The sequence below is a fragment of the Protobothrops mucrosquamatus genome, unplaced genomic scaffold (genome assembly GCF_001527695.2).
Source record: "Protobothrops mucrosquamatus isolate PMUCROS unplaced genomic scaffold, P.Mucros_1.0 scaffold_4, whole genome shotgun sequence".
Taxonomy (NCBI): Eukaryota; Metazoa; Chordata; class Lepidosauria; order Squamata; family Viperidae; genus Protobothrops; species Protobothrops mucrosquamatus.
The window spans coordinates 947,226-960,489 of NW_015386080.1; the positions used below are offsets into that span (position 1 = coordinate 947,226).

General features: G+C 42.6%; 1 protein-coding gene across 2 annotated transcripts in view; it reads left to right on the top strand.

Moving 5' to 3' along the window:
* The window catches only part of HADH (hydroxyacyl-CoA dehydrogenase), a 38,225-nt gene that overhangs the window by 24,176 nt on the left and 785 nt on the right, over positions 1 to 13,264 (top strand). The window contains exon 7 of one of the 2 annotated variants that reach the window (XM_015810763.1): positions 4,813 to 4,929. In XM_015810763.1, coding sequence (XP_015666249.1) covers positions 4,813 to 4,929 — 117 coding nt within the window. Of the gene's footprint in view, positions 1 to 4,812; positions 4,930 to 10,013; positions 10,131 to 13,264 lie in introns of both variants that reach the window. The other variant, XM_015810693.1, reaches the window with a different exon arrangement.

Consider the following 13,264-nt stretch of genomic DNA (forward strand, 5'->3'; position numbering starts at 1 on the left):
GCATCATAGCCAACCCATCCACTTCCCTGATCTTCCCAGCGCTTCCTCTCCCTGCCTCCTTTGAGCTATCTCTGCCATCCTGCCCCCGCCAGAATCTTTCTTGAGGGGAGGCACTGGGAAGGTTCTGAATAGGGGAGGCGGCCTGTTGGAGTTGTTGCCACGTTTGAAGCAAAGACGTTGACACAAATCTGGAACAACCAAAATGTTTCTGGTTTTGTTTCTGCCGAGCAGCAGCACACACAGAATTGCTTGGCAAAATACATTTTTTTTCCATTTCATGCACATTTCAAATTTCTGTTTTAATGACAATGAGTGCAAAAAATTCATTTCATATGCTTCCAGCCAATTTTGTTATATAGGATAATGTGTGTCCTGTATCTGCTGGTGTTTTTTTTAAAAAAAAATAATATAAAAGCTTCCATCTCCATTTCCAAAAGTATCTTGTGACATTAGGGAAATAAATTACATTCTGGCACTTATCGCTGGAATTGAAAGTGTAATTAGCATTTTAATGTCACTAGAAAAATCCATGTTGAAATTATAGGCGCAATCTGAATGAAGTTTTTTTTCAAAGCTATTAAAAAAAAAAGTATATAAAATTTGAACTCAAAAGAACCTGGATCAGCCATGTCTGAACAGCTCAAAACTGTTATTGGCCTATCACTATGCTAGTAAAGCTACCTCTGTAATAGTAAAGAAAAAAACCCTGATGTTTAAAATCTAAATTTTGGAAATATTAATTGTCCCTAAATTACACTTAAGTTCCTTTTACTTGTTTGGTCCCTTCAGAAGTTTTGAAGTGTTTGCCAAATAATATGGACTAGAATCTACTATATAAAAATCAACACTGCAACTGATTATTAACAAAGTTAATATTAAGATTAATAACACTTACTTAAAACAATTAACAGAATAACAGAATAATTAAAGTTAATGACAATAAGGTTAATATTCTAGAAGTATTACATTTAATGTAATACTTTAAGTGTAAGTGTTTAATGTGCAGTACAGATAGTCCTCGGCATACAACAGTTCATTTAGTAACTGTTCCAAGTTACAACGGCAGTGAAAAACGTGACTTTTTTTTCCCAAACAACCCTTGCAGCATCCCCATAGTCATGTGATCAGAATTTTAATTCTTGGCAACTGACTCATATTCATGACGATTGCAGTGTTATAAATGTCACTGGGGTCATGTGATCAGCTTTTGCGACCTTCTGACAAGCAAAGTCAATGGGGAGGTCAGATTCACTTAACAACGATGTTACTAATTTAACAGCTGCAGAGATTCAGTTAACAACCGTGACAAGAAAGGTTGCAAAATGGGGCAAAATTCACTTAACAAATGTTTCATTTAGCAAATGAAATGGGCTCAATTGTGATTGTAAGTCGAGAACTACCTGTATTCCAGGTTGTGATATATAATAATAATAATAATAATAATAATAATAATAATAATAATAATAATAATAATAATAATAAAGTTGGAAGGGACCTCGGAGGTCATCTAGTCCAACCCCCTGCTCAGGCAGGAAACCCTATACCATTTCGGACAAATGGCTGTCCAGTCTCTTCTTAAAAACGTCCAGTGTTGGAACATTCACCGCTTCTGGAGGCAGGTTGTTCCACTGGTTAATTGTTCTAACTGTCAGGAAGTTTCTCCTTAGTTCTAGGTTGTTTCTCTCCTTGCTTAGTTTCCACCCGGTTGCTTCTTGTCCTGCCTTCAGGCGCTTTGGAAAATAGCTTGACTCTCTCTTCTTTGTGGCAGCCCCTGAGATATTGGAACACTGCTATCATGAGAAGGGCTATGAAATACCCGGGGCTTTTGCTAATTAGTGGGTGCAACACCCTCTGTGAAGGGCCATAGATCTTCCCCCTACTTTAAAGATAAAATCTTGTAAAACCATCAAACCTTGTGAGATTTCATCTTGCAAGAGATTGACCTGAACGTGCTGAACCCAGTGAGATTGTGAGCATACAAACAAAAGGATGGCTGGAGTTTCTAACCCCTGGAATAAGTTAACTGATATCAAATAAACTAGAATAGAACAAAGGTCTTAGTTATTTTAAGGTGGCTCCCCATGACTTGATTCCAAAATTACTACAAAACTACCTTGAGGAATGCCTTTTGGGAAAAAAATGGGAGATTCCTAACTATAGATGAATTTTTACTCGACTTACTGCAATTTTAGTGCCCTCCAGATGTTTGGCCATCAATGACCGGCAGAGCAATGAGTGGATTATGTGGAATTATGTGAGCTGAAGTCCACACACCTGGAAAGCAGCCAGGATGGGGGAGATGTGCGCTGTTTGTTGCCATGTTGATGGAAATACGGGATAATAAGGATAATTATTGTCCTTTTCTTTCAAACCTTAGAGCCAGTTAACTCTTGAAGTAAGCCGTGTGTTCTTCAAAGCAAGGATGGCTGCTATATAAAGAGCTAATGAGAACTTTCCTCTCTGTAACTCTTCAGGATTAAGCTCCCTTTTATGACTGTCTGCTATTAAGAATATTATTTCAAACATTTTGTTTGGAAGGCAGCCTTTCCTCTCTTTGCAGATGAAAGACTTCCATTATCAAGATCCTGTAAATATTAAAATCTATAATTTACGAAGGAAACATCTAGAATATTCACAAAAGTCGAACACTTCGTTCTAATAAACATAAAGAACGAATGGGTAGTTCTTTATAACGATTATTGAGGAGTTTCCGTCGTATTAATCATTAAAAAAATTTCGTCTCCTATTATAACATATTTTTTGTAAAAGAGATTTTATAACGGTATATTTTATGGTCAACAAAATGATGCACTCCAAATTCAATCAACCAACTGGTGGGTTTATTTTCTGATTTGAAACTTTTTAATTTATTGAGCTTCATTTAATGGTATTCCTTGAATCCAGCTATTGTTTAGATTTTAAATACTTTGTAAGAGGAAATTGAAACACATATATTCAAATGATTGCTATAAGAAACAGAATAGCATCTAATTAAAATAAACTTGTTTTTTTAAAAAAACAAGTTTTATTTTCCATTTTTACAAAGCTTCAGGTATTTAAGGAAGCAACATGGTGGTTGGGTAATACATAGTCCAATAACACGCTTATTCATACATATCAGTTTACATCATCAAAAATTTCCTCTCTATTTCCCTTAGTTATTATACCAAATTCACATTAATAAATTGCTAGTTATAACTCAATCATTTAAAACATTTATAAACAACTTTTAAATTATATGTCTCCAAATCCTGTTTTTTATTTTTGTCTAGTTTCAATTACAATATTCCAGTTGGCTTAGTGTCCAATAATACTTAAGTTTCGGATAACCCACCGTTCCCGTAGTTCATGCAAAATAATATCATGTCTAAAATACACTTATTATTTATTCCAGTAGATTCTGAGTTTATTTCACAGTCATATTCTAATTCTCATTCTAATATCGCTTACTCATAAAATAACTTTTATCCTCTAAGTCCATCTTCCATTTGTAATTCAAAACAATTATTTGAATAACTAATTTATTTCCCTTATAAATATAAATCCTAAATGTTAAATCAAATAACGTCTTTTTTAAAAATAAAGTTTTAATTGTCAGACTACACTGGCAATGTTTTATGGTTTAATGTGGTTTTCTTCTGCTCCCTCCAAATGTGGAATAGATAAAAGCTCTCATGGGCTGTTTTCCAAAATTTTACTTTGCTGAGAACATTTTCTTCACTGAGTTAGAAAACTTGTGGGCCACATGCTGCTAACATTTGGCAAAATATGACAAGATTAACATTAAAAAAAGAACAAAAATGCTTATGATAAAGTAAATACGGTTAATACATCTCCATTATTCAGAGGAAAAAGCCTCAAGCTGTCAGACCTGGAAAAAAATGTGTATTATTTGGTTTTGTAGATCAGCCATGTAGTTGCCATTGGATGATTTAGTGCAGGCATGTCAAACACAAGGCCCGGATGCAGCCCGCGAAGTGGTTTCATGTGGCCCGCGAAGCCATCCTGGAAACAGTGAGGGAACGGCCCCCGCTGCCTTGGCCCTGGCCCAGGCCAGGAGCCAATGTACAATTTTGTGGTGGCCATCTTGGCACTTGCCCCAGTGGACCATGCCTTGGCACTTGCCCCGGTCCAGAGACCCTCAGATCTGTCCCACTCCTGCCCAGGCCCCCATAGGCACCCTTGACGCGAATGATGTAGAACTGGCCACACCCACTCCATCCACGCCCACCCAGTAGGCTGCACCCACTCTGGCCACACCCACCCGGATCCCCCAGGGCAACCGCAATACTGATGCGGCCCTCAGTGAAATTGAGTTTGACACCCCTGCTTTAGTGTATGTAGTAAACTCCAGACTAGAAGTGAGTGTCTGTGTAATTCTCACTTTTTTGGTGACTGTTATTCTTGCCATTGGAATGCATGAGACTTATTCCTTAGAGACACTGCTAGGTAGCTAGGTAAATATACTCAAAAAGAAGCCATTTTGAAGTATGGGTATTTGAAAGCTTCTCTATTGGGTGCTTCTCTGGACCACAGTTTTGGGAGCTTAATGATATAATCGTGCAATGTCTTAGTCAACACTGACTTCTGGAAAACTGCTGATTTACTAGAATTTTGACGCTGTCTACAATAAGGAGCACCAGGTTTATAGGTTGTGTTGTGTTATGTAATGCTATAAACTTGATTCTTGTACACCAACCAGAGTCACTGTTAGTGAGATGGGCAGCTATATAAATTTGATTGGTAATAAAATAAATGAATGAAAGAAGAGAGATAGAACTCTGCCAATTCAAATGTCAATCTTTTGTCTAGGAGATGCATCAAAGGAAGATATTGATGTTGCCATGAAACTTGGGGCAAGTTATCCTATGGGCCCATTTGAACTCTTAGATTATGTTGGCTTAGATACCAGTAAATTCATTATGGATGGTATGTATATCATAAGTTCTGTTTGAAAATCTAAAAACAGTCATGCGGGGAAAAATGTTTTGATGGCGATGTTTCACACAGTGCCCTAATGCATGGATTTTCAACCACCGGTGGTACATTGGCACCTTTCAGGTGGTACGCGGCCCTGCCCAGCCCAGCCAAGTGTAGCGGGGAGGGGAATGAGACAAAGCAGCATAGCGCAGGACTTGTCGTGAGAGAGTCCTCAGGAGCTGCAGAGCTGCTGGGGCAAGACAAAGGCCCCAGGATCGGCACTTCTGGCGCAACCGGAAGAGAAAGGAGGAGGAGGGTGGTGGAGATAGGAGAGGGAGAGAAGAAAAGACTCCAGAGGCAGAAGAGAAAAGGCTTTTTTCAGAGAAGCAGTGAGAGAGAGAGAGAGAGAGAGAGAGAGAGAGAGAGAGAGAGAGAAGGATTTTGAAGGAATGTGTGTGTGAGAATGGGGAGGATATTGGAGGGACGTGTGTGTGAGAATGGGAAATGCCAGGTGAGCCACGTATTACAGGACGAAGTGGGTGGATCTATGCCGGCAGGCCCATCGGGATCAGGACAGCTCCGAAGGAGGTAGCTGGGGGGGGGGAGGAGCAGGAGGTTTTCCAGCAGGTGCTGCCAGGCCTGCAAATGTGGCGCTGCCCCTCCGCTTTCCAACCCCAAAATTCCGCAGTGAAGTTGGGCAGCCTCTGAGCGCCCCAACAAGCTGCAAAACTGCTGTAGTCTTGGCTGCTGCCACCTTCCTTGGTCGGGAGCGCCGGGTGAGCGCTGCTTTGCAGGACAAAGCGGACAGAGGTACTTGCAAGTCCCGCCCCAGCTATGGCGAGGAGCAGCAATGGCGTCTGTGCTCTGGGGCCAAGGAGAAGGAACTGGAGGGGTGCGATGGCTGGGCTGCCTTCTGGCCCGCTGGATTCAGGGTTTTCCTTTGGGGATGTATGGCGTGACCCTGGCCGAAATGCAAATTCCTCTCTAAGCAGGGATTGGGAGGCTGAAGGCCTCTATCTTTGTGGCCATGCAGTTCTTTAATCGATGGGTTGCTGCTGGGGAGGAGAATCAAAATAGGGCAAAACAAGCATAGTCCACCATTGTTTATTGATTGCAAAGTTTTCCTTGGGTTTTCCTATCCCTTCCTGGGCTATTCAAATCACCTTGGCAAGGTCTGTACTGAACACCTGGCTGCAAACTACTCAATCGGATTTTAGCCTAGCCCCTTGTGCAATCCCAGGCCACATTCTGGAGGTAAGAGGATGTAGTAACAGGAGAGAGCTGCAAAATTGATTCGTTATTTATTCTTCTCTTTAGCAGCAATAACTACGTTCTTTGACGACTTTGCTAGCAACTTGCAGGCTCTGAACTTTCCCCCTTGGGGAAAGAATTCAGAAGTGCTTGATTTATTTTTCCTGCTAATTACAGTATACCTTGTTGGTTTTTAAAGGAGCTTATGAGAAAAAGATGTGTCTGAAAATTAAAGGATGTATGGATTGAGTTGTGAGACAGGAAAGGGAAGTACATGGACTTATGCACTTGCAGTTGCTGACAGGTGTGCCACTAATATTCTGACTTGACACCTGCATGCTCTCAGAGCCCAAAGATTATCTTCATTCTTCATAGGGCGGTATTGTGGATTAACTAAATTTTTCTAGGTTCTGATTTTAAGGTGAGTATCCTGAGCTACGGAGGCCTTTGATCTTCTTAAATACATAATAATAAAATAATGAGAACTAAAGGCTCAAAGGGAAGGCAGATTCGAAAGAACAAGAACTTTTGGGGATCTTCAATTCCCTTCCTGTTAAGAGCTCCTTAATACGTAAGGTTCGCTCTTCCAAACCATCAATAAAGGTGGTTTTTCCAGAAAATATGTGAAGAGCTGTAATTATTGATTTAACTTATGTTTTCTTTTTGGCTATGTTTTAATTTATATATAATGTATGTTTAATTCAGGAGGGCTTGGAGAGGTAGAAGTGGCTAATATGGAGGCTGCACCTTGCCCTCCAGATCTCTGTCTCCCCTGCAGGTCTCTGGAGAGGAGGAACGGGTGGCAGGGAAACTGTGTGAGGGAAGGCTGCCCCAACAAGCCAGCATCCTTAACACACATGATTGGAAATGGGAATTCGCTTTTGAGAAGGGCCAGCCTCCTTTGTGCAGGACCTGGAAGTGCTGCTCCTCTGTTGCCTCCTCTTGCTCTCCAGAGATCTGTCAAGACAGAAGTTGGACTAGGAGGAAACTGCTTCCTGCAAACGTCCTCCACCCCCTGCTTTGCCAGGAGGGGGCACCGGACAGGGAAACACCAACGATGTCTGGGATTGGGAAAAGAACATCTCTCTAGCGTGCTATACACACACAGACACACAGGCATTCCAAGCTTGGAGACTTGTATCCAAAACTGAGCTAGCAAATTGCTTGGGCTTGGGGAGAAGGCCCTCTCTTTCCTCTGTGGATAAAAGTCCCCAAAGCTGGAATGTGATGTGTGTGCATGTGTGTGTGTGTGCACATGTGCTTGGCTGCTAGCAGTTTGGGGAGGCTAGGTGTTTGTGGGGCACCGAGTTGTCCCCACATCGAGTTAGCCAGTGCGACTTGTTTTGTTCCGATACAGCTGTCTTGAGTCAGCTGTGTCCAGTGAGTGGCGTTGAGCAGGCCACACCCAACTGCTAGGTGACTGGATATTGCCATATCCTAAAATCTCTGAAAAGGTTGAAAAACCCTGCCTTAATGCAACAAGTGTGATCAGTTTGTGTCTGCTTACTATTCTGACATTGTTTCTATAACGGTGAAACCAACAGCAAGGGGCAGGCAGGATTGACTGGTCAAAACAACAGAACCTAAAAACATGAAAGCCCCTGTGAGTTTTTTCCACTTCTTGTATTTTTAAGAGTATTATGAATAATCTGAGATTTGTTATATGTAAAATTCCCAGAAAAAAAATTAATGATCCAATTCCTACCCTAAAAATCGCTCTCTTTATCATTTTGACTTCCCAATTTGTCTCTATAGGATTAAGNTTGTTGGAAAAGCCATGTCTTGAGGGCGCGGCGGAAAGTAAGGAGATCCGGAATCATCCGGATCTCGGGGGGTAGTTCATTCCAGAGGGCAGGGGCACCCACAGAGAAGGCCCTCCCCCTGGGGGTCGCCAGTCGACATTGCTTGGCCGACGGCACCCTGAGGAGACCCACTCTGTGGGAGCGTACCGGTCTATGGGAGCGTACCGGTCTATGGGAGGGAATCTGTGGCAGAAGGCGGTCTCGGAGGTTGGTTTTTTAAAAAAACAAGTTTTATTAATTTTCCAATTTTACAAAGCTTCAGGTATTTAAGGAAGCAACATGGTGGTTGGGTAATACATAGTCCAATAACACACTTATTCATACATATATCAGTTTACATCATCAAAAATTTCCTCTCTGTTTCCCTTAGTTATTATACCAAATTCACATTAATAAATTGCTAGTTATAACTCAATCATTTAAAACATTTATAAACAACTTTTAAATTATATGTCTCCAAATCCTGTTTTTGATTTTTGTCTAGTTTCAATTACAATATTCAAGTTGGCTTAGTGTCCAATAATACTTAAGTTTCGGATAACCCACCGTTCCCGTAGTTCATGCAAAATAATATCATGTCTAAAATACACTTATTATTTATTCCAGTAGATTCTGAGTTTATTTCACAGTCATATTCTAATTCTCATTCTAATATCGCTTACTCATAAAATAACTTTTATCCTCTAAGTCCATCTTCCATTTGTAATTCAAAACAATTATTTGAATAACTAATTTATTTCCCTTATAAATATAAATCCTAAATGTTAAATCAAATAACGTCTTTTTTAAAAATAAAGTTTTAATTGTCAGACTACACTGGCAATGTTTTATGGTTTAATGTGGTTTTCTTCTGCTCCCTCCAAATGTGGAATAGATAAAAGCTCTCATGGGCTGTTTTCCAAAATTTCACTTTGCTGAGAACATTTTCTTCACTGAGTTAGAAAACTTGTGGGCCACATGCTGCTAACATTTGGTAAAATATGAGAAGATTAACATTAAAAAAAGAACAAAAATGCTTATGATAAAGTAAATACGGTTAATACATCTCCATTATTCAGAGGAAAAAGCCTCAAGCTGTCAGACCTGGAAAAAAATGTGTATTATTTGGTTTTGTAGATCAGCCATGTAGTTGCCATTGGATGATTTAGTGCAGGCATGTCAAACACAAGGCCCGGATGCAGCCCGCGAAGTGGTTTCATGTGGCCCGCGAAGCCATCCTGGAAACAGTGAGGGAACGGCCCCCGCTGCCTTGGCCCTGGCCCAGGCCAGCCAGGAGCCAATGTACAATTTTGTGGTGGCCATCTTGGCACTTGCCCCAGTGGACCATGCCTTGGCACTTGCCCCGGTCCCACCCCCTTCTGCCAGAGACCCTCAGATCTGTCCCACTCCTGCCCAGGCCCCCATAGGCACCCTTGACGCGAATGATGTAGAACTGGCCACACCCACTCCATCCACGCCCACCCAGTAGGCTGCACCCACTCTGGCCACACCCACCCGGATCCCCCAGGGCAACCGCAATACTGATGCGGCCCTCAGTGAAATTGAGTTTGACACCCCTGCTTTAGTGTATGTAGTGAACTCCAGACTAGAAGTGAGTGTCTGTGTAATTCTCACTTTTTTGGTGACTGTTATTCTTGCCATTGGAATGCATGAGACTTATTCCTTAGAGACACTTCTAGGTAGCTAGGTAAATATACTCAAAAAGAAGCCATTTTGAAGTATAGGTATTTGAAAGCTTCTCTATTGGGTGCTTCTCTGGACCACAGTTTTGGGAGCTTAGTGATATAATTGTGCAATGTCTTAGTCAACACTGACTTCTGAAAAACTGCTGATTTACTAGAATTTTGACTCTGTCTACAATAAGGAGCACCAGGTTTATAGGTTGTGTCGTGTTATGTAATGCTATAAACTTGATTCTTGTACACCAACCAGAGTCACTGTTAGTGAGATGGGCAGCTATATAAATTTGATTGGTAATAAAATAAATGAAAGAAGAGAGAAAGAACTCTGCCAATTCAAATGTCAATCTTTTGTCTCTAGGAGATGCATCAAAGGAAGATATTGATATTGCCATGAAACTTGGGGCAAGTTATCCTATGGGCCCATTTGAACTCTTAGACTATGTTGGCTTAGATACCAGTAAATTCATTATGGATGGTATGTATATCATAAGTTCTGTTTGAAAATCTAAAAACTGTCATGCGGGGAAAAATGTTTTGATGGCGATGTTTCACACAGTGCCCTAATGCAGGGATTTTCAACCACCGGTGGTACATTGGCACCTGTCAGGTGGTACGCGGCCCTGCCCAGCCCAGCCAAGTGTAGCGGGGGAGGGGAATGAGGCAAAGCAGCACAGCGCAAGACTTGTCGTGAGAGAGTCCTCAGGAGCTGCAGAGCTGCTGGGGCAAGACAAAGGCCCCAGGATCGGCACATCCGGCGCACCCAGAAGAGAAAGGAGGAGGAGGGTGGTGGAGACAGGAGAGGGAGAGAAGAAAAGACTCCAGAGAGAAGAAAAGACTCCAGAGAAAGAGGCAGAAGAGAAAAGGCTTTTTTCAGAGAAGCAGTGAGAGAGAGAGAGAGAGAAGGATTTTGAAGGAATGTGTGTGTGAGAATGGTGAGGATATTGGAGGGACGTGTGTATGAGAATGGGAAATGCCAGGTGAGCCACGTATTACAGGACGAAGTGGGCGGATCTATGCCGGCAGGCCCATCAGGATCAGGACAGCTCCGAAGGAGGTAGCTGGGGGGGGAGGAGCAGGAGGTTTTCCAGCAGGTGCTGCCAGGCCTGCAAATGTGGCGCTGCCCCTCCGCTTTCCAACCCCAAAATTCCGCAGTGAAGTTGAGCAGCCTCTGAGCGCCCCAACAAGCTGCAAATCTGCTGTAGTCTTGGCTGCTGCCCCCTTCCTTGGTCGGGAGCGCCGGGTGAGCGCTGCTTTGCAGGACAAAGCGGACGGAGGTACTTGCAAGTCCCGCCCCAGCTATGGCGAGGAGCAGCAATGGCGTCTGTGCCCTGGGGCCAAGGAGAAGGAACTGGAGGGGTGCGATGGCTGGGCTGCCTTCTGGCCCGCTGGATTCAGGGTTTTCCTTTGGGGGTGTATGGCGTGACCCTGGCCGAAATGCAAATTCCTCTCTAAGCAGGGATTGGGAGGCTGAAGGCCTCTATCTTTGTGGCCATGCAGTTCTAAAATCGATGGGCTGCTGCTGGGGAGGAGAATCAAAATAGGGCAAAAGAAGCATAGTCCACCATGGTTTATTGATTGCAAAGTTTTCCTTGGGTTTTCCTATCCCTTCCTGGGCTATTCAAATCACCTTGGCACGGTCTGTACTGAACATCTGGCTGCAAACTACTCAACCGGATTTTAGCCTAGCCCAGGGGTAGGCAACCTTGGCTCTTTTATGACTCGTGGACTTCAACTCCCAGAATTCCTGAGCCAGCTTGGCTGGCTCAGGAATTCTGGGAGTTGAAGTTCACGAGTCATAAAAGAGCCAAGGTTGCCTACCCCTGGCCTAGCCCCTTGTGCAATCCCAGGCCACATTCTGGAGGTAAGAGGATGTAGTAACAGGAGAGAGTTGCAAAATTGATTCGTTATTTATTCTTCTCTTTAGCAGCAATAACTACTGGTACGTTCTTTGACGACTTTGCTAGCAACCTGCAGGCTCTGAACTTTCCCCCTTGGGGAAAGAATTCAGAAGTGCTTGATTTATTTTTCCTGCTAATTACAGTATACCTTGTTGGTTTTTAAAGGAGCTTATGAGAAAAAGATGTGTCTGAAAATTAAAGGATGTATGGATTGAGTTGTGAGACAGGAAAGGGAAGTACATGGACTTATGCACTTGCAGTTGCTGACAGGTGTGCCGCTAATATTCTGACTTGACACCTGCATGCTCTCAGAGCCCAAAGATTATCTTCATTCTTCATAGGGCGGTATTGTGGATTAACTAAATTTTTCTAGGTTCTGATTTTAAGGTGAGTATCCTGAGCTACAGCGGCCTTTGATCTTCTTAAATACATAATAATAAAATAATGAGAACTAAAGACTCAAAGGGAAGGCAGATTCGAAAGAACAAGACCTTTTGGGGATCTTCAGTTCCCTTCCTGTTAAGAGCTCCTTAATACGTAAGGTTTGCTCTTCCAAACATCAATAAAGGTGGTTTTTCCAGAAAATATGTGAAGAGCTGTAATTAGTGATTTATGTTTTCTTTTTGGCTATGTTTTAATTTATATATAATGTATGTTTAATTGAGGAGGGCTTGGAGAGGTAGAAGTGGCTAATATGGAGGCTGCACCTTGCCCTCCAGATCTCTGTCTCCCCTCCAGATCTCTGGAGAGGAGGAGGGGGTGGCAGGGAAACTGTGTGAGGGAAGGCTGCCCCCAACAAGCCAGCATCCTTACCACGCATGATTGGAAATGGGAATTCCCTTTCAAGAAGGGCCAGCCTCCTTTGTGCAGGACCCAGAAGTGCTGCTCCTCTGTTGCCTCCTCTTGCTCTCCAGAGATCTGTCAAGATAGAAGTTGGACTAGAAGGAAACTGCTTCCTGCAAACGTCCTCCACCCCCTGCTTTGCCAGGAGGGGGCACCGGACAGGGAAACACCAATGATATCTGGGATTGGGAAAAGAACATCTCTTTAGCGTGCTATATACACACACACACAGGCATTCCAAGCTTGGAGACTTGTATCCAAAACTGAGCTAGCAAATTGCTTGGGCTTGGGGAGAAGGCCCTCTCTTTCCTCTGTGGATAAAAGTCCCCAAACCTGGAATGTGATGTGTGTGTGCGTGCACATGTGCTTGGCTGCTAGCAGTTTGGGGAGGCTAGGTGTTTGTGGGGCACCGAGTTGTCCCCACATCGAGTTAGCCAGTGCGACTTGTTTTGTTCCGATACAGCTGTCTTGAGTCAGCTGTGTCCAGTGAGTGGCGTCGAGCAGGCCACACCCAACTGCTAGGTGACTGGATATTGCCATATCCTAAAATCTCTGAAAAGGTTGAAAAACCCTGCCTTAATGCAACAAGTGTGATCAGTTTGTGTCTGCTTACTATTCTGACATTGTTTCTATAACGGTGAAACCAACAGCAAGGGGCAGGCAGGATTAACTGGTCAAAACAACAGAACCTAAAAACATGAAAGCCCCTGTGAGTTTTTTCCACTTCTTGTATTTTTAAGAGTATTATGAATAATCTGAGATTTGTTATATGTAAAATTCCCAGAAAAAAAATTAATGATCCAATTCCTACCCTAAAAATCGCTCTCTTTATCATTTTGACTTCCCAATTTGTCTCTATAGGATTAAG